At 42.6% G+C, this 21,612-nt stretch overlaps 1 protein-coding gene across 4 annotated transcripts in view; it reads right to left on the bottom strand.

The window, feature by feature from the left end:
• The window catches only part of LOC122540092 (rho guanine nucleotide exchange factor 10-like protein), a 209,123-nt gene that overhangs the window by 14,902 nt on the left and 172,609 nt on the right, over positions 1 to 21,612 (bottom strand). For all 4 annotated transcript variants that reach the window (XM_087980555.1, XM_087980556.1, XM_087980557.1 and 1 more), the window contains 4 exons: positions 21,128 to 21,214; positions 20,801 to 21,012; positions 9,708 to 9,862; positions 8,926 to 9,068 (listed from right to left, as the gene is read on the bottom strand). In XM_087980555.1, the coding sequence (XP_087836681.1) occupies positions 8,926 to 9,068; positions 9,708 to 9,862; positions 20,801 to 21,012; positions 21,128 to 21,214 (597 nt within the window). The remainder of the gene's footprint in view (positions 1 to 8,925; positions 9,069 to 9,707; positions 9,863 to 20,800; positions 21,013 to 21,127; positions 21,215 to 21,612) is intronic.

Below are 21,612 nucleotides of genomic sequence, written 5' to 3' on the forward strand. Positions count from 1 at the left end.
GTTTTCTAAAACCTTGATTTGGAGATGCTGGTGTTGGACTGGCGTGTACAAAGTTAAAAATCACAACACCTGGTTATAGTCCAACAGGTTTAATTGGAAGCACTAGCTTTCGGAACCGCTCCTTCCTCCACAAAGTGGCAGATGGAGTTTAATTCAGATAAATACGAGGTGATGCATTTTGGGGAAGCAAATCTTTGCAGGACTTATACACTTAATGGTAAGGTCCTAGGGAGTGTGACTGAACAAACAACCTTGGAGTGCAGGTTCAGTGCTCCTTGAAAGTGGAGTCGCAGATAGATAAGATAGTGAAGGCGGCATTTGGTATGCTTTCCTTTATTGGTCAGATTATTGAGTACAGGAGTCGGGAGGTCATGTTGCGGCTGTACAGGACATTGGTTCGGCCACTGTTGGAATATTGCGTGCAATTCTGGTCTCCTTCCTATCGGAAAGATGTTGTGAAACTTGAAAGGGTTCAGAAAAGATTTACAAGGATGTTGCCAGGGTTGGAGGATTTGAGCTACAGGGAGAGGCTGAACAGGCTGGGGCTGTTTTCCCTGGAGTGGAGGCTGAGGGGTGACCTTATAGAGGTTTACAAAATTATGAGGGACATGGATAGGATAAATAGACAAAGTCTTTTCCCTGGGGTGGGGGAGTCCAAAACTAGAGGGCATAGGTTTAGGATGAGAGGGGAAGATATAAAAGAGACCTAAGGGGCAACTTTTTCATGCAGAGGGTGGTACGTTTATGGAATGAGCTACCAGAGTATGTGGTGGAGGCTGGTACAATTGCAACATTTAAGAGGCATTTGGATGGGTATATGAATAAGAGGAGTTTGGAGGGATGTGAGCCGGGTGCGGGCAGGTGGGACTAGATTGGATTGGGATATCTGGTTGGACAGAAGGGTCTGTTTCCATGCTGTACATCTCTATGACTCTAACCACCTGATGAAGGAGCGGCGCTCCGAAAGCTAGTGCTTCCAATTAAACCTGTTGGACTATAACCTGGTGTTGTGTGATTTTTAACTTTCTAAAACCTTGTAGCACTGAAACGCCTCTGGTCTGGAAAGCAATTGTACATAGTATCAGTTGACGGAAATGTGTTGCCGGAAAAGCGCAGCAGGTCAGGCAGCATCTAGGGAACAGGAGAATCGACGTTTCGGGCATAAGCCCTTCTTCAGGAATGGGGAAAGTTTGTCCAGCAGGCTAAGATAAAAGGTAGGGAGGAGGGACTTGGGAGAGGGGCGTTGGAAATGTGATAGGTGGAAAGAGGTCAAGGTGAGGGTGATAGGTCAGACTGGGGTGGGGGCGGAGAGGTCGGGAAGATGATCTCAGGTTAGGAAGGCGGTGGTGAATTTGATGGATTTGACTGAGACAGGGTGGGGGGAGGGGAAATGAGGAAACTGGTGAAATCCGAGTTCATCCCTTGTGGTTGGAGGGTTCCTAGCCGGAAGATGAGGCGTTCTTCCTCCAACCGTCGTTTTGTTGTGGTCTGACGATGGAGGAGTCCAAAGACCTGCATATCCTTGGTGGAGTGGGAGGGGGAATTGAAATGTTGAGCTACAGGGTGGTTGGGTTGGTTGGTCCGGGTGTCCCAGAGGTGTTCTCTGAAACGCTCCGCAAGTAGCCGGCCTGTCTCCCCAATATAGAGGAGGCCACATCGGGTGCAGAGGATGCAATAGATGATATGTGTGGAGGTGCAGGTGAATCTGTGGCGGATATGGAAGTTTCCTTTGGGGCCTTGGAGGGAGGTGAGGGGGGAGGTGTGGGCGCAAGTCCATAGTATCAGTTGGCCAGAGATTTATCAGGCAGATCTTCAATAACATCATCATCTTTGTATAGTATTTTGGGAGCAGAAACATGGAAGATACAGTATTTGGATAACTCAAATAATTCTTATCAATGCTTTGTGAAGATTTTTCATTGTTTTATGCATCAGGAAAATAAATAGTCATTTTATTTTCCATCTACGGTGGCTTTCCTTGAGAATTGTTCGGACAAGTGCAAGACGAAAAGCTTCAAAACATTTCTTTATCCAGATAAATATTCATGCTGTGTTTTCCAGCTTTCACACTTGTGATAAGGCTTTCAAATGTCAATTCTATCATGCAGAAAATTCCCAAATCCAGAAATGACTTGGTCCCAAGCATAAAATAAAAACAGAACTGTTCTGAAGAATTATCATACTGGACTCGAAACGTTAGCTCAGTTTCTCTCTCAACAGATACTGTCAGATCTGCTGAGCTTCTCCAGCATTTTCTGTTTTGATTTCAAATTTGCAGCATCGCGTTATTTTGCTTTTAAGTGGTCCCAAACATTTCAGACTAGCGAGATTAGAGTGCATTACTTTTAATTCATCCAATTTCCTCTCCCACCCTTTTCAACATTATTAGCGTTTCCTCAAGGAGTTTAGCCTGCAGAGCACATTCTTACAAACTTACAGCTAATATAGAAATAGCTTAAATGAAAACTGCGGACACCAATATATACCTCAGAGCAACTGGTAGGACAAAAAAAATCTTAATAAATCTGGAATAAAATGCAGTTTCTCATTAATGCAGATCATTAAATTATCAGATTGCTCTACAAGCCCATCTGGTTTACTGATGCATGTCAGGGGAAGTTTGGTCTTCCAATATACACTAAACTACATGGCGAGGGGAAAAATTTCTGGCTGTTAACAGGCTGCTCCTTTTTTGAGTTCCTCAGGTGTTGGAGGTGATTTTCTCAAATTCCAGGAGCACCAATTACTGTTTATAAGCTGTTGCATTGTTTTGGAACTTTGAAAAAAAAAGTCAAAACAGCAGCACTTTTAAAAGGGAGAAAGACAGACAAAGGCAGCAAGCACATGGTCTGTAAGGGAGAGAGTGAGAAAGAAACCCACACTGCTTACTGCCTTTGCTGTTTGAATTCAGTGGACATCAGAATGTGCCGAGGGAAAGTTAACAAACAGCGAAATTCACAACTGATCTTGGAGGAACCTGTTTGGGAGAGGTCACAGCATAGAACCAGATAAGTAAATAATTTTAAGCATAGCCTTGCTGTAAATCCACAATAGTGAGTAGAGTGGGTTCTTTCTTGATTATATGTTTTTAATTGGGATCTGTCCCTTGATTAAGTTTTAAACATATAAGCCATAAGTACTAACTTTGCCTGGAGCAGTGCTTTATAGAGCAATAACGCGGTGCTATTTTCTGGGTGTGTAGATTGGAAGGAGCAAAATGGCCTTTAGTAGAGTGATGTGCTCTTCCTGTCGGATATGGGAGTTTTAGGAGAGTTTAAGGGTTACTGAGGATTATATCTGCAATAAATGTCTTTGGTTGAGAATCCTGTCAGAACGAATGGATTGGTTGGAGCGGCAGTTAGAGACAATAAGGAATTTACAAGAGCTAGGGATGTGATGGATGGCAGTTATAGGAAGGGAGAAAAGCTGCAGATACCATCAGGAACTCCAGGAAAGGTAGGAGAGGTTGGCAGGTTGGACAGGAACCTTCTGTGGCTATCCCCATTTCAAACAAATATGCTATTTTGGAAAATGTACGGGGTGATGGACTTTTTTTTTGGAATGTAACATGAACAGCCAAGTTTCTGGTATCAAGACTGGCTCGAATGTAATGAAGGGTACATCCGGTTCCAAGTGATTGATTGTGTTACGGGACTCCTTAGTCAGGGGCACAGACAGATGGTTCTGCGGCCAGAAAAATCAGAATGGCGTGTTGCTTCCCTGGTGCCAGGATCAAGGCTGTCTCAGGGAGGGTGCAGAATATTTTCATGGGGGAGAGGGACCAGCAGGAGATCATTACACACATTGGTACCAAAGACACAGGAAGGGAAAAGGATGAGATTCTGAAGGGAGAATATAGGAAGTTAGGCAGGAATTTAAAAAGGACGTTCTTGAGGGTAGTAATATCTGGATTACTCCCTGTGCTACGAGCTAGTGAGGGTAGGAACAGGAGGATAGAGCATGGCTGAAGAGCTGGTGTATGGGAGAAGGATTCACATTTTTGGATCAATGCAATCTCTTCTGGGGTAGAAGTGACTTGTACAATAAGGATGGATTGCACCTGAATTCGAAGGGGATTCATGTACTGGCAGAGAGATTTGCGAGAGATGCTCGGGAGGATTTAAACAGTAAAGGGAGTGGAACCCAGGGAGATACTGGGAAAGCGATCAATCAGAGCAGGCAGGGACAAAGCAGAGAACAAGGTAGGACTGATGAATTAAACTGAATTTATTTCAATGCAAGAGGCCTAACAGGGAAGGCAGATGAACTCAGGGCATGGTTGGGAACACGGGACTGGGATATTATAGCAATTACACAAATGTGGCTCAGGGATGGACAGGCAGCTTAATGTTCCAGGATACAAATGTTACAGGAAGGATAGTAAGGGAGGCAAGAGAGGGGGGGGGGGAGAATGGGGAGAAGCGGCATATTTGATAAGGGATAGCATTACAGCTGTGCTGAGGGAGGATATTCCCAGAAATACATCCAGGGAAGTTATTTGGGTGGAACTGAGAAATAAGAAAGGGATGATCACCTTATTAGGATTGTATTATAGAGCCCAAAATAGTCAGCGAGAAATTGAGAAACAAATTTGTAAGGAGATTTCAGTTAGCTGTAAGAATAATAGGGTGGTTATAGTGGGGGATTTTAACTTTCCAAACATAGACTGGGACTGCCATAGTGTTAAGGGTTTAGATGGAGAGGAATTTGTTAAGAGTGTACAAGAAAGTTTTCGGAATCATTATGTGGATGTATCTACTAGAGAAGGTGCAAAACTTGACCTACTCTTGGGAAATAAGGCAGGGCAGGTGACTGAGGTGTCAGTGGGGGAGCACTTTACCATAATTCTATTAGTTTTAAAATAGTGATGGAAAAGGATAGACCAGATCTAAAAGTTGAAGTTAAATTGGAGGAAAGCTAATTTTGACGGTTTAGGCAAGAACTTTCAAAAGCTGGCTCGGGGCAGATGTTCGCAGGTAAAGGGTTGGCTGGAAAATGGGAAGCCTTCAGAAATGAGATAATGAGAGTCCAGAGACAGTATACTTCTCTTAGGGTGAAAGGAAAGGCTGGTAGGTATAGGGAATGCTGGATGACTAGGGAAATTGAGGGTTTGGTTAAGAAAAAGAAGGAAGTATATGTCAGGTACAGACAGGATAGATCGAGTGAATCCTTAGAAGAGTACAAAGGCATTAGGCCTTAAAGAGAAAAAATCAGAAGGGCAAAATGGGAACATGAGATAGCTTTGGCAAATAGGGTTAAGGAGAATCCAAAGGGTTTTTACAAATACATTAAGGACAAAGGGGTATCGAGTGAGCGAATGGGGCCCCTCAAAGATCAGCAAGACAGCCTTTGTATGGAGCCCCTAGAGATGGGAGAGATACTAAGTGAACATTTTGCATCAGTGTTTACTGTGGGAAAGGACATAGAAAATATAGAATATGGGGAAATAGATGGTGACATCTTGAAAAATGTCCATATTACAGAGGAGGAAGTGCTGGATGCCTTGAAACGCATATGAGGATGATAAATCGCCAGGACCTGATCGGGTGTACCCTAGAACTCTGTGGGAAGCTAGGGAAATGATTGATGAGCCCCTTGCTGAAATATTTGTATCATTGATAGTCACAAGTGAGGTGCCAGAAGATTGGAGGTTGGCTGAAGTGGTGCCACTGTTTAAGAAAGGTGGTAAGGACAAGCCAGGGAACTATAGACCAGTGAGCTTGATGTCGATGGTGGGCAAATTGTTGGAGGGAATTCTGGGGGACAGGATTTACATGCATTTGGAAAGGCAAGGACTGGTTAGGGATAATCAACATGGCTTTGTGCGTGGGAAATCATGGTTCACAAACATGATTGTTACTTTTTCAAAAAACTCAGGATTGATGAAGGCAGAGAGATGGACGTGAACTATATGGACTTCAGTAAGGTGTTCATCAAGGTTCCCCATGGGAGACTGGTTAGCAAGGTTAGATCTCATGGAGTATTGGGCAAACTAGCCATTTGGATACAGAACTGGCTCAAAAGGTAGAAGACAGAGGGTGGTAGTGCAGGGTTGATTTTCTGACTGCAGGCCTGTGACCAGTGAAGAGCCAGAAGGATCAGTGCTGGGCCCATTGTTTTTCGTCATTTATATAAATGATTTGGATGTGAACATAGCAGGTACAGTTAGTAAGTTTGACACCAAAATTGAAGGTGTAGTGGACACAAAGAAGGTTACCTCAGATTACAACGGGATCTTGACCAGATTGGCCAATGGGCTGAGTGCGGCAGATGGAGTTTACTTCAGATAAATGTGAGGTGCTGCATTTTGGGAAAGCAAACCTTAGCAGGATTTATGCACTTAATGGTAAGGTTGTGGGGAGTGTTGCTAAACAAAGAGACCTTGGAGTGCAGGTTCATAGCTTCTTGAAAGTGGAGTTGCAGGTAGGTATGATAATGAAGGCGGCGTTTGGTATGCTTTCCTTTATTGGTCAGAGTATTGAGTACAGGAGTTGGGAGGTCATGTTGCAGCTATACAGGACATTGGTTAAGCCACTTTTGGAATATTGTGTGCAGTTCTGGTCTCCTTTCTATCAGAAGGATGTTATGAAACTTGAAAGGGTTAATAAAAGATTTACAAGAATGTTGCCAGGATTGGAGGATTTGAGCTATAGGGAGAGGCTGGGGCTGTTTTCCCTAGAGCATTGAAGACTGAGGGGTAACCTTAGGGTTTATAAAATCATGACGGGCATGGATAGGATAAATAGACAAAGTCTTTTCCCTGGCGTCTGGGAGTCCAGAACTAGAGGGCATGGCTTTAAGGGTGAGAAGGGAAAGATATAAAAGGGACCTAAGGGACAGCTTTTTCACGCAGAAGGTGCTGCGTGTATGGAATGAGCTGCCAGAGGAAGTGGAGGAGGCTGGTACAATTGCAACACTTAAAAGGCATCTGGATGGGTATATGATTAGGAAGGGATTGGAGGGATATGGGCCAAGTGCTGGCAAAAGGGACTAGATTAGGTTGGGATATCTGATTGGCATGGACTTGTTGGACCAAAGGGTCTGTTTCCGTGCTGTACATCTCTATGACTATGACTCCATGACTCCAGATCCTTAGCACTGCAGTTAACCTTTAACTCCCTCTGAAACAGCCTAGCAAACTGCTTCCTGATGAAGAGCTCGTGCTTGCAACGTCGACTCTCCTGCTCCTCAGATGCTGCCTGACCGGCTGCGCTTTTCCCATACCACAACTTTCCGACTCTGATCTCCAGCACCTGCAGTCCTCACTTTCTCCTAACAAGCTGCTCAGTTGGTTAATAAATATTAGCCTTGCCCAGGATATTCTCATCCCAAGAATGACAAGCTAAAAATCTACCAGATGTAGTTTTCACTGAACTACTTTCATTTCACCTGCAGAGAAAACAGATTGTGCAAATTACAATCATCACCTCCTGACCCATGCCTTGCAGGAAATCCCATCCTGATAAACAACTGTGCACCGCGCCACTGCATGGTCAGTGAACACAGGACAAACACGTACAGTGAAAAACACAAAGGCATAGCCATAGTAACACTGCAAAGAATTCCCATTTTTCTTTCTCATTGCCATATTGTTGCCCATATTACAAATCTCAGAAAGCAAACAGGATGTGTGTTTTTCCCAAGATTATAGAATTAAAGAATCATACAGCGTGGAAACAAGCCCTCCAGTCCATGTCAAACACAATCCCAAACTAAGCTAGTCCCACCTGCCTGTCCCTGGCCCATATCCTTCTAAACCATTCCTATTCATGTACTTACCCAAGTAACTTTAAGTATTGTAACTGTGCCCACATCATCACTTCCTGAGGAAGTTCATCATCTCCTCCATTCCACACTTAAACTGCCCTTTGTAAAACAAAATTGCCATCATGTCTTCTTAAAATCTTTCTCTTTTTATCTTAAAAATATGCCCCCTGGTTTTGAAATCCCCCATCTCGGGAAAAGACATCTATCATTAACTATATGTACGTCCCTCATGATTTTATAAACCTCTAGAAGATTGCCTCTCAACCTCCCATGCTCCAGTGAGAAACATCCCAGTCTTCACGGTGACTCAGTGGTTAGCACTGTTGCCTCACAGCACCAGGGACCCGGGTTTGATTCCAGCCTCAGGCGACTGTCTGTGTGGAGTTTGCACATTCTCCCCGTGTCTGCGTGGGTTTCCTCCGGGTGCTCTGGTTGCCTCCCACAGTCCAAAGATGTACAGGTCAGGTGAATTGGTCACGCTAAAATTGCCCATAGAATTAGGTGCATCAGTTAGGGGGAATGGGTCTGGGTGAGTTACTCTTCAGAGGGTCGGTGTGGACAGTTGGGCCGAAGGGCTTTTTTCCATACTGTAAGGAATGTAACCTAATAAAAAAAATTCTAACTTTCCATATATTGCAACATCCTGGTAAATCTCTTTTGAATCCTTTCCAACTATCTTTGTTTGTTACAGGAATATTTTTTAAATGCATCCATTTATGGATGTGGACACTACTGGCTGAGTTAGCATTTATTGCTCATCCCTAATGTCCCTTGAGAGGGTGTTGGTGAACCTCCATCATGAATTGCTGTAGTCCATGTGGTATAGGTACACCTGCAGTGCTGGTGTATTGAGGAACTCTCGGTTTATGGTACCCAGTTTGGGCACTGCTATCTGGGAGAGAGAAATACACTTTCTCAATATGTTGTTAATATATTCTTTTTTCAAGAATTTTCACATTGAAGTATCCAGAAATGGGAGGGGGGAAGCAGAGAGTTAACCAATTTTCTTTACAATGTTCCTCAATGCGTCAGATTCAAGATCGACTCGCTGCAGCAGAAAGGAAGAATCTGACCTCATTAACTTGATAAAAAGGCTGCCCATGAAATCAGAATGCTCAGGGAAGGAGCATCTGCTGTCAGTCATATCAGCGTACATACCCTTGTAGTGAAGCAAGGAACATTGATCAAGGTGACCTTGTTCCGACAGCTAGCCCACACCGTCTCATCCACTGCCAGCAGAGTTTCAACTGAAGCGGAACCAATTTTTACCAAGTGGGGAGTGTCCCATTCCCATTTCCCATCTGGAAAAAAGTGAGGAGAAAAAGATTGAACGAGTTAGAGCAAAACGAGATCCACTGATCACAATCACATACAGACACCACTGGGTATCACTCCAGCAGTAAATTAATGTGGTGGCCAACAGGTGCAGTTGCGCTCAAACACCCACAACCATCAAAGGCACCCACTTATCACCCAACACAATCTCTGATAGAGATTAATCACATGGAGTAAGGGAGAGAGGGGGTTCACTTTTGTTCCAAGATTGTTCCATGCCAGTAATTATCTGCACACAGCGATGACTTCATCCATTTTAATAGAGACCATAACTTCTAGCCCAAGAACTTTTGATTCTGTTTCGATTCTCCTGCTCCTCGGATGCTGCCTGACCAGCTGTGCTTGACCAGCAGCACACTCTCAAACAGAAACTTTGAGTAAGACATGCCCAAGCGATTGGGGAGACAAGGTTGAAACCCTACAGTATAGTTCTTGCTCAGGATGCTGAATCTGTTTTACAAAACCCACCCCTCGATGATACCCAAGGGCTCAATGAGAGCTGCACCAGTAATCTGGAGAAAGCTACTGTTCCACTTTACAGCTGGAGGTCAGGAGCCGGGCAGAGGAAGTCACGCCACATACCCAACATTTTGCCGCTCACTCACCGTTTGTCCTGGTGTATATTGTGACGGTCCCATCCTGCAGGCCGGCGAACAAAATATTCAGCAAATGCTTCAGGCACACAACAGGCACCTCTCTGGGGCTTTTAAATATAAAAAGATGCTGGGTTGCCATGTCGACACTCGCATATCCCACAATACTGAAACAAAAGATAGATTAGTTGTCTGGCTTCTGCTCAGGATTAAATCAAAATTAGACTCCAAACTACATCTCTCACGCACAAAGAATCAAGCGTATTTCTGTGCTAACATTGGGGACAATTGTTGCCATCTAAAAAATCACATTCTCCAACCCCTTGCTCCAGATCGTGGATCTGTTATTACTCTCTCGCAAACCATCCCATCCCTTTTCCTACCCATCCACACACCCAAAATGTTTATACAGGATCATATCTCTGGTTACTCAGAGGATACAGAGTTGGAGGAACTTGTTCCCCCAGAAAGCCGTGAAGGCAGTGTCACTGAATATACTTAAAGGCAGATTCTCACTGACAAGTGAGTGGAAAGGGAACAGGGCGAGGAGGAGAGTGGGGTTGATACCACAATCTGAGCAGCCATGATTTTATTGAATGGCAGAGAGGGCTTGATGGGCTGAATGAGCTATGCCTGCTCTTAGTTCATATGCTTTTAATTGCTGCCTGTGAAACTGTTTTTTCAGTAAAGGAGTCAGAGCTTTTACAAGAGGAGTAGAAGAGGTGAAGAAAACAAAACATATTCTGTCCAACTGGAATTAAATTCAACTCTGAATCTTTCTTCACTTTGCACAGGATATATTCAATATCGATTAAGAAATGCACTTCATAAATAAGGGTCTGTCAGACTGATGACTTTACTCTCAGTATGTAACATTAAGGTATACACTGTTTGGTTTGAGGTCCCCATTGTAAAAAGTAGCCCCGGGCTCACAGACAATCGGAAGGTCTGTTTTGTCGACAGATTTACTTTCAACAAAACATGTCCACCAACAGCACCTACTGTACACTTTGACCATATTAGCACCTTAGAGGCTCACTTAAAATCTATACCTGCCCTTGGGAAATTTTAAGATCTCATTTTAATTGGTTCACAGACATGTTCTTGCTGACATTTGTCGCCCATTCTGAAATGACCTGCTGGAGGTGGTAGTGAGCTGTGTAACGGACCAGGCCAGACCCACTCAAAACATTTTAAAGGAGGTAGCCTGGACTTCCACTATTTCTTATTTTAAAGGCAGGTGTGAGTGGATATTCCAGGAGTGATGCAGCTGGTCAAACCACTCAACTTTTAGCAAAACAAAATTTATTTAAACATTCCAGTTGAAACACAAACAAAAGAAAGCCGAATTTAGAATAACTTCACCAAATTACTGTTCCAGTACAGTAACATCCCATAAACACATCCTTTGGCAAAAAGATAAATTCAAACACAGATTCTTACAGGCAGGAGGGAACAACATTCAGAGGGAGATTTCAGAGCAAGTCAAGAGGAATACTTTACTGAAGTTTGCAACTCTTCTGGACTCCAACATCTTGTGGCTGCTACAGGCTAAAGCAAACTAGAAAAAAACCTGAAATGGGAGAGCTGGTCTCTTCCCTTCCATTGTTAAACTAGACCCCTCGCCACCTCTTCAAATAAAAACCCAAGGACAAAATAACCTTTTTAAAGTGACAGCATCATCACAGCTGCCTTCCTGAACTAAAGTCCGTGGCGGGGGAGAGGTAAGTTCACCCCCAATACAGCCAGGGAGGGATTGCTGGGAATCTGAATGTAAAGGACAAAATGCTAAGAAACTTCTGTGCACGCAAGAGGTTAACTTTCTTGTGTTAGCTTCATGAAGGTGCTTAACTTTAAATATTTTCTTGCATTTTAGGGTTGTTAAAAAGGCATTTGGTGTGTTGGCGTTTATTGGTAGGGGATTGAGTTTCAGAGCCACAAGGTCATGCTTCAGCTGTACACAAGACTGGTAAGGCCGCACCTGGAGTACTGCATACAGTTCTGGTCCCTGCATTATAGGAAGGATGTGGAAGCTTTGGAAAGGGTTGAGAGGAGATACACTAGGATGTTGCCTGGTGTGGAGGGAAGATCTTACGAGGAAAGGCTGAGGGAACTGAGGCTGTTTTCATTGGAGAGAAGACTGTTCAGAGGTGACTTAATCAAGACGTATAAGATAATCACAGAGTTAGATAGGGTGGACAGTGAGTGCCTTTTTCCTTGGATGGTGAAGGCTAACATGAGGGGACATAGCTTTAAATTGAGGGGTGATAAATATAGGACAGATATCAGAGGTAGTTTCTTTACTCAGAGAGTAGTAGGGGCATGGAATGGCCTGCCTGAAACAGTAGTAGACTTGCCAACATTAAGGGCATTTAAATGGGCATTGGACATACATATGGATAATAATGGAACGGTGTAGGTTAGATGGGCATCAGATTAATTTCACAGGTCGGCACAACATCGAGGGCCGAAGGGCCTGTACTGCACTGTAATGTTCTATGTTCTATTTTACCATCCTCCTATGTATTTCCAGCAATTTGTGTTTGGTTTGATTGCGCAGTCCTCACATCACCTGTTTCAGCAACAGCTGAACGCAGTCTGTCAACACTCGACATTGTCTGGGCAATGGGCCAGAGAGGAGGCAGAGTGTGTTACTGTTTACCCCAGTTCATTAGTCTAAAAACGTCATATTGTACCTCTATAGGATGCAGAGGAATTCATGGGTTCAAAACAGTTTTTGCTTCTATAATGTTCATGTGTCATCATATTACTGTTTTCATCAGTGGACCTGATATTGACCAGCCAATCAGTCCGGAATAAAATCACAACAGTTCCAGCTCGTGAGGCAGCTATTTGACCCATCCAAGTCTGTATTGGTTCTCCGCAGGAGCAATGAAACTAGTTCCACTCCCCCTGCCTTAATAGCACCACAAATCATTTTGCTTCAGGTAATTAGCTCCGGCCTTGTGGTGCAGTGTTAGTGTCTCTATCTCTGAAGGAAGAGGCCCAAGTTCTGGTTCAAATCCCATCTGCCCAGGGTCCTACCATTTCCCAACAGTTTGATGGCACATCTGACAGTACAGCACACCCTCAGTACTGCACTGTGTCACTGCAGAATTAAGAATAGGTGGAACACATTTTCTCTGCAGCCAGACATATAGCTGCTGCTTGTTTCCCCGAATAAGGGGATTACTTAAGAGTAAACAGCTGTCAGTTGTTTCACAAACCTAACCTGAATCTAAGTGCACCGTGCTTTACAGTGATCCATTATATACAGCGTGATCCAAACACTGATCAAGAATAAAAATCAGCTAATTTCCACGGGGAACATGGATCTTAGGATCTCTCCGAAGACATTAATATGGAGCCAAGAGTATGCACCATCTGCTCATTACTCTCTAATCTTTCTGCTGAAGAATGAACATTCATGTGCATCAGGTAAAACAGAAGAAATAAATAATTTACATGTATGTACTTCTTTCACAATCTTAATGTCCAAAACACATTTATTGTCAATTAATATTTTTGGGGTGGCACGGTGGCTCAGTGGATAGCACTGCTGCCTCACAGCACCAAGGACCCTGGCTCGATTCCACCCTCAGGCAACTTGTACGTGTGGAGTTTGCACATTCTCCGAGTGTCTGCATGGGCTTCCTCTAGGTGCTCTGGTCACCTCCCATAGTCCAAAGATGTGCAGGTTAGTGGACTGGCCATGCCAAAGTGCCTATAGTGTCCAGGGACGTGCAGTCTACCTGGATTAGCCGTGGGAAGTACAAGGTTACAGGGATAGGGTAGGGCGATGGGTCTGGGTGGGGTGCTTTTCGGAGAGTCAGTGGTCTTGATGGGCTGATTGGCCTGTTCCCACATTGTAAGGATTCTATGTTGTAATATAAAACTAGCAGTTAAGTTACACACAGCAAAGTCCCTCAAACTGGCTGAGAAATAAATATTGCTCAGGACACAAACAGCTCCCCGGTTCTTCTCCGAAATATAGTGCCAGGAATTTTTAAGTCCACTATAAGCAAACAGACATAGCCATGTTAAGTCTGTGTGATGAAAGGTGTGACATTTATACATATTAATTTATATTTTTAAGAGTTGGATTTTAAACTTGTAGCTAGTTTTGTATATTTGTGTGTGAGATAATTAATAGTTAACTAGGTTAATCATTTTGTAACTGTTTTTATGGATCACAGAGCAGATGCTTGAAAACCTCCTGGGATGTTAATGGAAGCTTGCTTACATAGTAGGGCTTTATGACAGGAGAAGAAAAAAAACATATTAAACCGTTAGCTTAACTAAAGCTAACACAAACAGTTTCTCTTTTAATTTAGATAAAAGCTTCTGCATTTAGTTCAGAAATGATGTGGCTACAGTTTGATCCAAAAATAGTTTCTCCCAGAATAAGAAGTTAGTTCAGAACAGTTGAGGAAATAATTAGCTGAATGAAAGGGTGTAGTTTCAAGACCGGGACTGTTTGGTTATAAATCTGCATTTATTATTCAAAGCTGATAAAGTCAAAAATCTCAGTTATGTGAATATGAAGGAAAAGATTTCATAGAATTGGAATGGAAGTCAAAACAGGAAACACAAGCCCACACATTCAATAGGGCAAGACAACTTTTCTGGATTTTGATTAACAATAAATTGATATTAGATGGGATTTTGTTTCATTGGGTCTTTAAAACATTTAACACATTCTAAAAGATTTCAATGTATTTATCTTCCTTTCCTCAAGCCGGTTTTATTGTTAAAACAGAATCTGTAGTCTAGCAAGAAAGGCCACCAGTTTCAATTAAAAAAAAGAACAAATTATGATCTAGTGAGCCAGATTTCATTCTGGGATCAGACTTGTCTAGTAGTAACATCAGCCGGTATCATAACACCCATCGTCCTGAAAATGGGAGCTCCAATGTAGGACCCTTTCAGAGCATTGAGAACCAAGGTCAATAGTGATAGCCCACTTCTCAGGGAGTTGGGCAACACTGACAGTCTAACAATATAAGCAATGGGCATTTGCTTAAACTGTGAATATGTAGTGTTGGTCACCTGCATCTCAAATCTTGTCCACCATATATGTACTCACCTGCATCATGCTCACTCTTATAATCCCTCATATTTAACATTCTCAAACTTGTGTTCAAATCCCTCCCCAATTTTATAACCGACTCTGGTTCCTCTCAACCAACCAAGATCTCTGTGCTCCTCCAACTCAGGGGTTTTTTTTTATTGTACATGTTTGGTTTCCTTTACTCCAACCTTGGTCTTCAGCTCCCTGGGCCCCAAGCACTGAAATTCCACCCTGAACCACTCCATCATTTTCTTCCCTTCTTGGATGCTGATCCTTACAATCTATTCCTTTGTGCATGATTTTGGCCAGTTACCCTAATACCTCCCATGGCCTGGTGTTAACCTTTGATTGGCAACATTCCTGTGAGATACATGGAACATAATAGTGCAGTACAGGCCCTTCAGCCCTCGACATTGTGCCAACCTATGAAATCAATCTGAAGTCCATCTAACCTACACTATTCCATTATTATCCATATGTTTATCCAATGACCATTTAAATGCCGTTAATGTTAGCGGGTCTACTATGTTGCATGGAGGGTGTTCCACGACCTTTCTACTCTCTGAGCAAAGAACCTCCCTCTGACATCTATCCTATATCTATCAGCCCTCAATTTAAAGCTTTGTCCCCTTGTGCTAGCCATCACCATCCAAGGAAAAAGGCTTTCTCTGTCCACCCTATTTAATCCCCTGATTATCTTGAATGTCTCTATTAAGTCACCTCTTAACCTTCTCTAATGAAAACAGCCTCAAGTCCCTCAGCCTTTCCTGATAAGACCTTCCCTCCATACGAGCCAACATCCTGGTAAATCTCCTGGGTACCCTTTTCTAACGCTTCCACATCCTTCCTATAATGCGGCAACCAGAATTGTATGCAACACATCAAGTATGGCCGCATCAGAGTTTTGTACAGCCTCATGACCTCATGGCTCCAAACCTCAATCCCTCTACCAATAAAAGCTAACACAAATACTGACTCTCTCTACAAAATAGCAAGTTAAAGTGTAACTTGGGTTTTATTGAGGTGCCCCCTTACAGTTCAAGAGCCTGCCCAAAAGATTGGCCGAGTTCAGCCATTTCAAAAGGAGCCAGGTTGAGTTATAAGAAAGCTACTGGTATTTTCAAAACAGGTGTAGTAAATGGGATGATTCTGTAGTAAATAGGGAGTGAAACAAAATCATGCAAACTGAACAGAAAGACAAAAAAGATCTTCTAGCACCTCTCACCCTCTTACAACATGCCAGCATTTCACTAAACTGAGCACATCTCTACTTCCCTCACTGTTATATCATGGGAAATATGGCAACTAATTTGCACATAGAAATCTCCCACAAATGCTAGAGATAAGAATTGGATTTATTTTTTTTTTAAAAATTAGGTTATCACATGTTGCTTCGGGATAAATACTGGTGAGAACACCCTGCACTTCTTGGAAATAGTGCTGTAGGATTTTTACATTTAGCCGAGGAAGCAGAGTCTGTGTTTGATCATCTTCTATGCACCTCAGACAATACAGCACTTCCACAGTACTGCACGTGACTCTCAGTCTAAATTTCATGCAGAGTGACTTGAACCTAAGACCTTCTGACTCAGAAGCAAGTGGGTCAGCCATTGAGCCACAGCCAGCGTTCAACTATTACTCTGATAAGAAAAATTGCTCTGAATTAATAGTACAACCACAGAACAGTTGTAACACAGAGGACAAGCCAAATCGCAGCCTTTGTGCCAGCTCTTGATATGATCAACTGAATAAGTCCTTCTCCTCTGGTATCTCCTTTATCGCCATTGGAAATGTTTCTCAAGATCTACTCTGCTAAGACCCTTCGTGATTTTGACCATTTCTATCAAGTTTCTGCTCATCTTCTCTAAAAAGATGACAGCCTCAGCTTTGCCAATGTATCAATGAAACTGAAAGTTCTCAACCACCAATAAATATTTTAAATCCTCTTTGTACCCACTCCGGTGCCTTCACATTTTTCCTAAAATGTGGTGTCCAGAAGTGGAGACAACATTCCAGTTGAGGCCAAATCAGTGTTTTGAAAAAAAAAACATTCACTACAGTGTCTTGTTTTTTGTAACATAAGCTACTGTTTATAAAATCTAGGATCCCAAACCTCCAGCCCAGTCCTTTGGCTTCTGCCTTCCCTCCTTTTACTAAGGAGGAAATTATTCAATTTCTTTGCTGTTTCTACCAAAATATATCACTTCACTCTTCTCTATAATAAACTTGAGTGTGTAATTTAAGGGGAAAGATTTAAAAGGTATTTGAGGGGCAACATCTTCAAACAAAGGGTGGTTCGTATGTGGAACGAACTGCCTGAAGAAGTGGTAAATTCAGGTATAGTTACACCATTTAAAAGATATTTGGACAGGTACATGGATAGGAGAGGTTTAGAGGGATATGGGCCAAATGCAGGCAAATGGAGCTAGTTTAGTTTGGGAAACCTGCTGGGCATTGACGAGTTGGACTCAAGGGTCTGTTTCCATAACACTATAAATTAATCTGCCATGTGCTTGTTCATTCCACTAGCAGTAAGAGAGAGGTCAATTTAGCTCAGTTGGCTGGACAGCTGCTTGGCACTGCAGAGTAAAACCAGCCCTGGGTGTCTAATGAGAGAGCAGTCCTATAGTCAGGTAGGTCGATGGAGACCTTACTTTTACATTCCACTAATCTGCCTACATCCATCTTCTTGATATCCATCACTAGTTTCCTTATATTTCAACAGTCTTCCACGTTTGTGCCTTCAGTGCATTTTGATACCATTCCTTGTACAAGGCTAGGTTATTAACATAGATTAAGAAAAGCAACAATTCAAGTATCAAATCCTGGAGAAATCCACTTTATATATCACCCGCCTATCCACTAAACTATCATGCACTACAGTACCACTCAGTTTCCAGTCAGCTAGCCAATGGGATATCCATGCTGCTAATCCCCTGTTCAATCCATGGACTGTAACTTTGCTGGCACATCCATTTTATGGTACTATTATATGGCACGTCAGCGTATGCTTTTTGGAAGTTCAGGTGAAATCAATATTTTAAAATTTTATATTCAGTAGCAGGAGTTTATAGTTAACAAAATTGAAAATTATTTTGAATATTTAAACCACATTAAGATTTTGGGCAACTACTGGGGGAGACAAAGAGCCTCTCTTCACAGTTGACAAGAGAACAAAACTTGACTGACCCCTTCTGTTCAAAATTAGTATTACATTCACTCAGTTGTGTTGAAAAATTGACTCATTTCATTTTAGCACTCACTTTACATTGCTTGGAAACAGAGTCATACAGCATGGATTCAGACCCTTCAGTCCAACTCGTCCATGCTGACCAAGTTTCCCAAACTAAACTAGTCCCATTTGCCTGAGTTAGGCACATGCCCTTCTAAACCTCTCCTATTCATGTACCTGTCCAAACATCCTTTTAAATGTTTTAACTGTACCTGCATCTACCACTTCCGCAGGCTATTCATTCTACACACAAACCATGTGAACACGCTTTCCTTCACGTCCTTGTAAACCTCCCCCCTCCCAGTTTTGAACTCCCATGCCCTTGGGGGAAAAAAACTTTGTTATTTACCTTATCTATATGCCTCATGATTCTATAAACTGCCATAAGGCCACCTACGCTCCAGTAAAAAAAAGTCCCAGCCTATCCAGCTGATCCTTACAACTCACTCAAACCATCCATTCCTGGTCAAGACTCTGATTCACCGTACACAGCCCTACAAGCTGCAGTTCAACTTTCTGCCTTTGCCAATACCAACACCCCCTCTGCAACAGAAGTTACTTTTAAACATTCTCTCTGAGAATTTCATGCTGATTACATCAGCGTTGTTGGTTGAAACTCTTCCTCAATGAGTATCAATCACTTCTGGATGAGTGAAACAAATTGCTCGAGAAACTCAGCAGGTCAGGCAGCAACTGTGCAGAGAAAGCAGAGTTAACATCGCAAGTTGAGTGAGCTCAGAGGAGTCCCCAAATTTGAAATAATAATTCTGCCCTCTGTCCACACATGCTGCCTGACCTGCTGAGTTTCTCCAGCAATTTCTATTTTTGTTTCAGATTTTCAGTGTCCACAGTTTTTGGCCTTACTTCTAGATGTCTGTAGGGTGACAGTAATGCCCTCCCGTTCAGACTAACCTAATTATTTTCTTCAATCTTGACAGAGAAGTCGCCATTTCCCATATCGAACATCATAATCTCACAGTAAATCAGTGCCTATGTTTTGCTCTTTTTTAAGAGTTTCCACACAAACAGAAATAATATTTGCAAAGTATGAGCGTTATCAAGAAAGAAAAAAAAAACAAGTAACAGGATTAGATCACAGTGAGTGCATTCAACATTGTAAAGTAGATGCAGGATAAAAAAACTAAGCAGATCACGGAAGTCCCAAGGTGCGGAAGCTTTGAAATTTTGTTGTGGAAGGTTAACAACATGTTTCTGATTAAATTCTTTTGCTTGCTTTTTCAAAATAACCTGCTCAAACCATTCAAAAAAGAAAGCAAAATATCAAGGAAAAACTGGAAAGCTGAAATAAAACTGAAAGTGATGGAAATGCTTATCTGCAGAAGGTGTTGTCAGATTCGGCTGAGATGTTCAACTCAGAGAATGTTCACTCAGCTCCTCTTTCCACAGATGCTGAGAGACTGAGTGCTGTATGTGGGCTCCTTCATCCCTGAAGTGATCTAGTATGGATTGGCATATCTGCTGCTCTGATCTAACTTTTCATTTGATTTGATGTATTATTGTCACAAGTACCAGGGTACAGTGAAAAGTTGCATTTTGCATGCAGTACAGGCAGGGTCATAACATACAAAAGATCATTGAGTGATTGAACAGAGCGAGGAATACAATGTTACATTTGCAAAACTGGAAGTCTTTGCACAGTATGCAATATGAAGCTTAATAACACAGCATAAATTTGCAGACTACCTGATCTACATTATTAGTAGCCTCAGGTCTGTCACCCACAAGTTCTTTCTTTACTTTGACTAAAGCTCAATGACATTAAGACCATAAGAATTAGGAACAGGAGTAGGCCATTCAGCCCCTCAAGGCTGTTCCGCCATTCAATAGGATCACGGCTGACACAACGTTCCTCATACTCACTTTTCCATAACTCTTGATTCCCTGAGTGCACTCAATGAACCCCTTTGGACCCATATAGAGAACATATCCAGCACTTTGGTGTTCAAAAGAAACATGGGTAATATTACAAAGAATTTTGAACAAAAACTGCACAATTACAAAATAAATAATATATTTATTATCCTCTTTTGTGAACCGTGATCACAAGGGGCCCTTATGTTACAGAACCACCTGTTACAATCTGCTAGTACTGTGCCTCACTTAGACCGTACCATTGATTGCATGAAACACCAGTGACATTGAAGCAACAATTAAATGAATCACCTTTATTTATCCAGTTCATTTAGTTGAACTTGGTAAAGTTGTTCCTCAGCCAACTGAGAAAGCAGTATAAGAGAGCTGTGGGTACAGGGATATCACAGAGTCAGAAGGCTGTTGGCTCATGTCGCACTGCAGGGACTTGAATATCACAATCAAGGCTGACATTCCCTTGAAATACTGAGGGGGTACTGCACTGGCTCATGCATGGAGAGGGAAGGGAGATCAAGAAAGCAAAGCTCAAATCTTCCTACCAACATCAGCTGGATGAGAAAAGATCCTGTGCAGGACTCAAAAGGGAAAAGGCAAGCACTGACTAAATGCCGTCCATTAACTGATTATTCATTTCATTCTCATACAACCTGTTGAATACAAATTAGCTGCCTTGCTTACCTACATCATAAATATGGTTTCATTTCAAAGTGACACACTGGATGTGGAACAAGGTAGAATGGCCCAAGATATGCCTCTAGGCTAAAAGCATTTTGTTCCCCCTCTCCCCTCATGGAGGAAGTGGTATTAGCTACTGGTGACACAAAATGTACTGATCAGCAAAATGTTAATGGAAGGAACTTGAAGAACTGGCAACTCTGGAGAGCAAGTTAATACAAAATGGATGCCCACCTGCCATCTTGAAGTCCCATAACAATAATTGGGCTGTCTCCTGGTTTGTCCATCGGACAATCGACATCGTCTTCCTCTCGAACCGTTAGGGGGATATACTCCATGCACAAGACCCAGGAGCTAACCTGGAAGGACTTGACGTGCTTGGGAGCAGATCTGTTCAAGGAGAAGAGATCGACCTGCCCCAGCCCCTGTTCTCGCCCACTGCCAATCTGTGAAAGGGCACATGGAAGGAAAAGAAACAAACGTTAAGTTTTGTTCAGCTGTCTAAAAGGAGACCATAACTCCTATCATTAGCAGTTCCCTGCCAGTGTCAGGATGGCTTACCCAAAGGTATCCCTGTGCCAGACACGTACTGGCAATGGAGATCCCAAGTAAGGATGATTGCACTGGAGTGTGAAGAGCTGCTGCAGGCTGCAGGGAGAGGAACATATTGGAGTGGTTAATAAATGCTCCTGTTCTCCTTTTACCTGCTGTGTACCATGTGCTAAGCCCCAACTGTTGAGCAAAATAATCTTCATTCTCCAAATGAAGATGTCCCTGCAGCAGGCACTTTCTGATATACTTCCTCTGTGGACATCAACACAATCATACTAAAACAACCCAGGAACTGTGGATGCTGGAAATCAGAAACAGCTGGAGATGTGGATAGTGCCAAAGGATGTTATAGGTTACAGAAAGACATAGGTTAGCTGCAGAGCTGTGCTGAGAGGTAGCAAATGGAGTTTAATGCAGAAAAGTGCGAGGTGATTCACTTTGGAAGGAGTAACAGGAATACAGAGTACTGGGCTAATGGTAAGATGCTTGGTAGT

Source organism: Chiloscyllium plagiosum, unplaced genomic scaffold, assembly GCF_037043375.1.
Source record: "Chiloscyllium plagiosum isolate Xiang-an unplaced genomic scaffold, Cpla_swu_hap1 HiC_scaffold_37, whole genome shotgun sequence".
In the NCBI taxonomy this organism is placed as follows: domain Eukaryota; kingdom Metazoa; phylum Chordata; class Chondrichthyes; order Orectolobiformes; family Hemiscylliidae; genus Chiloscyllium; species Chiloscyllium plagiosum.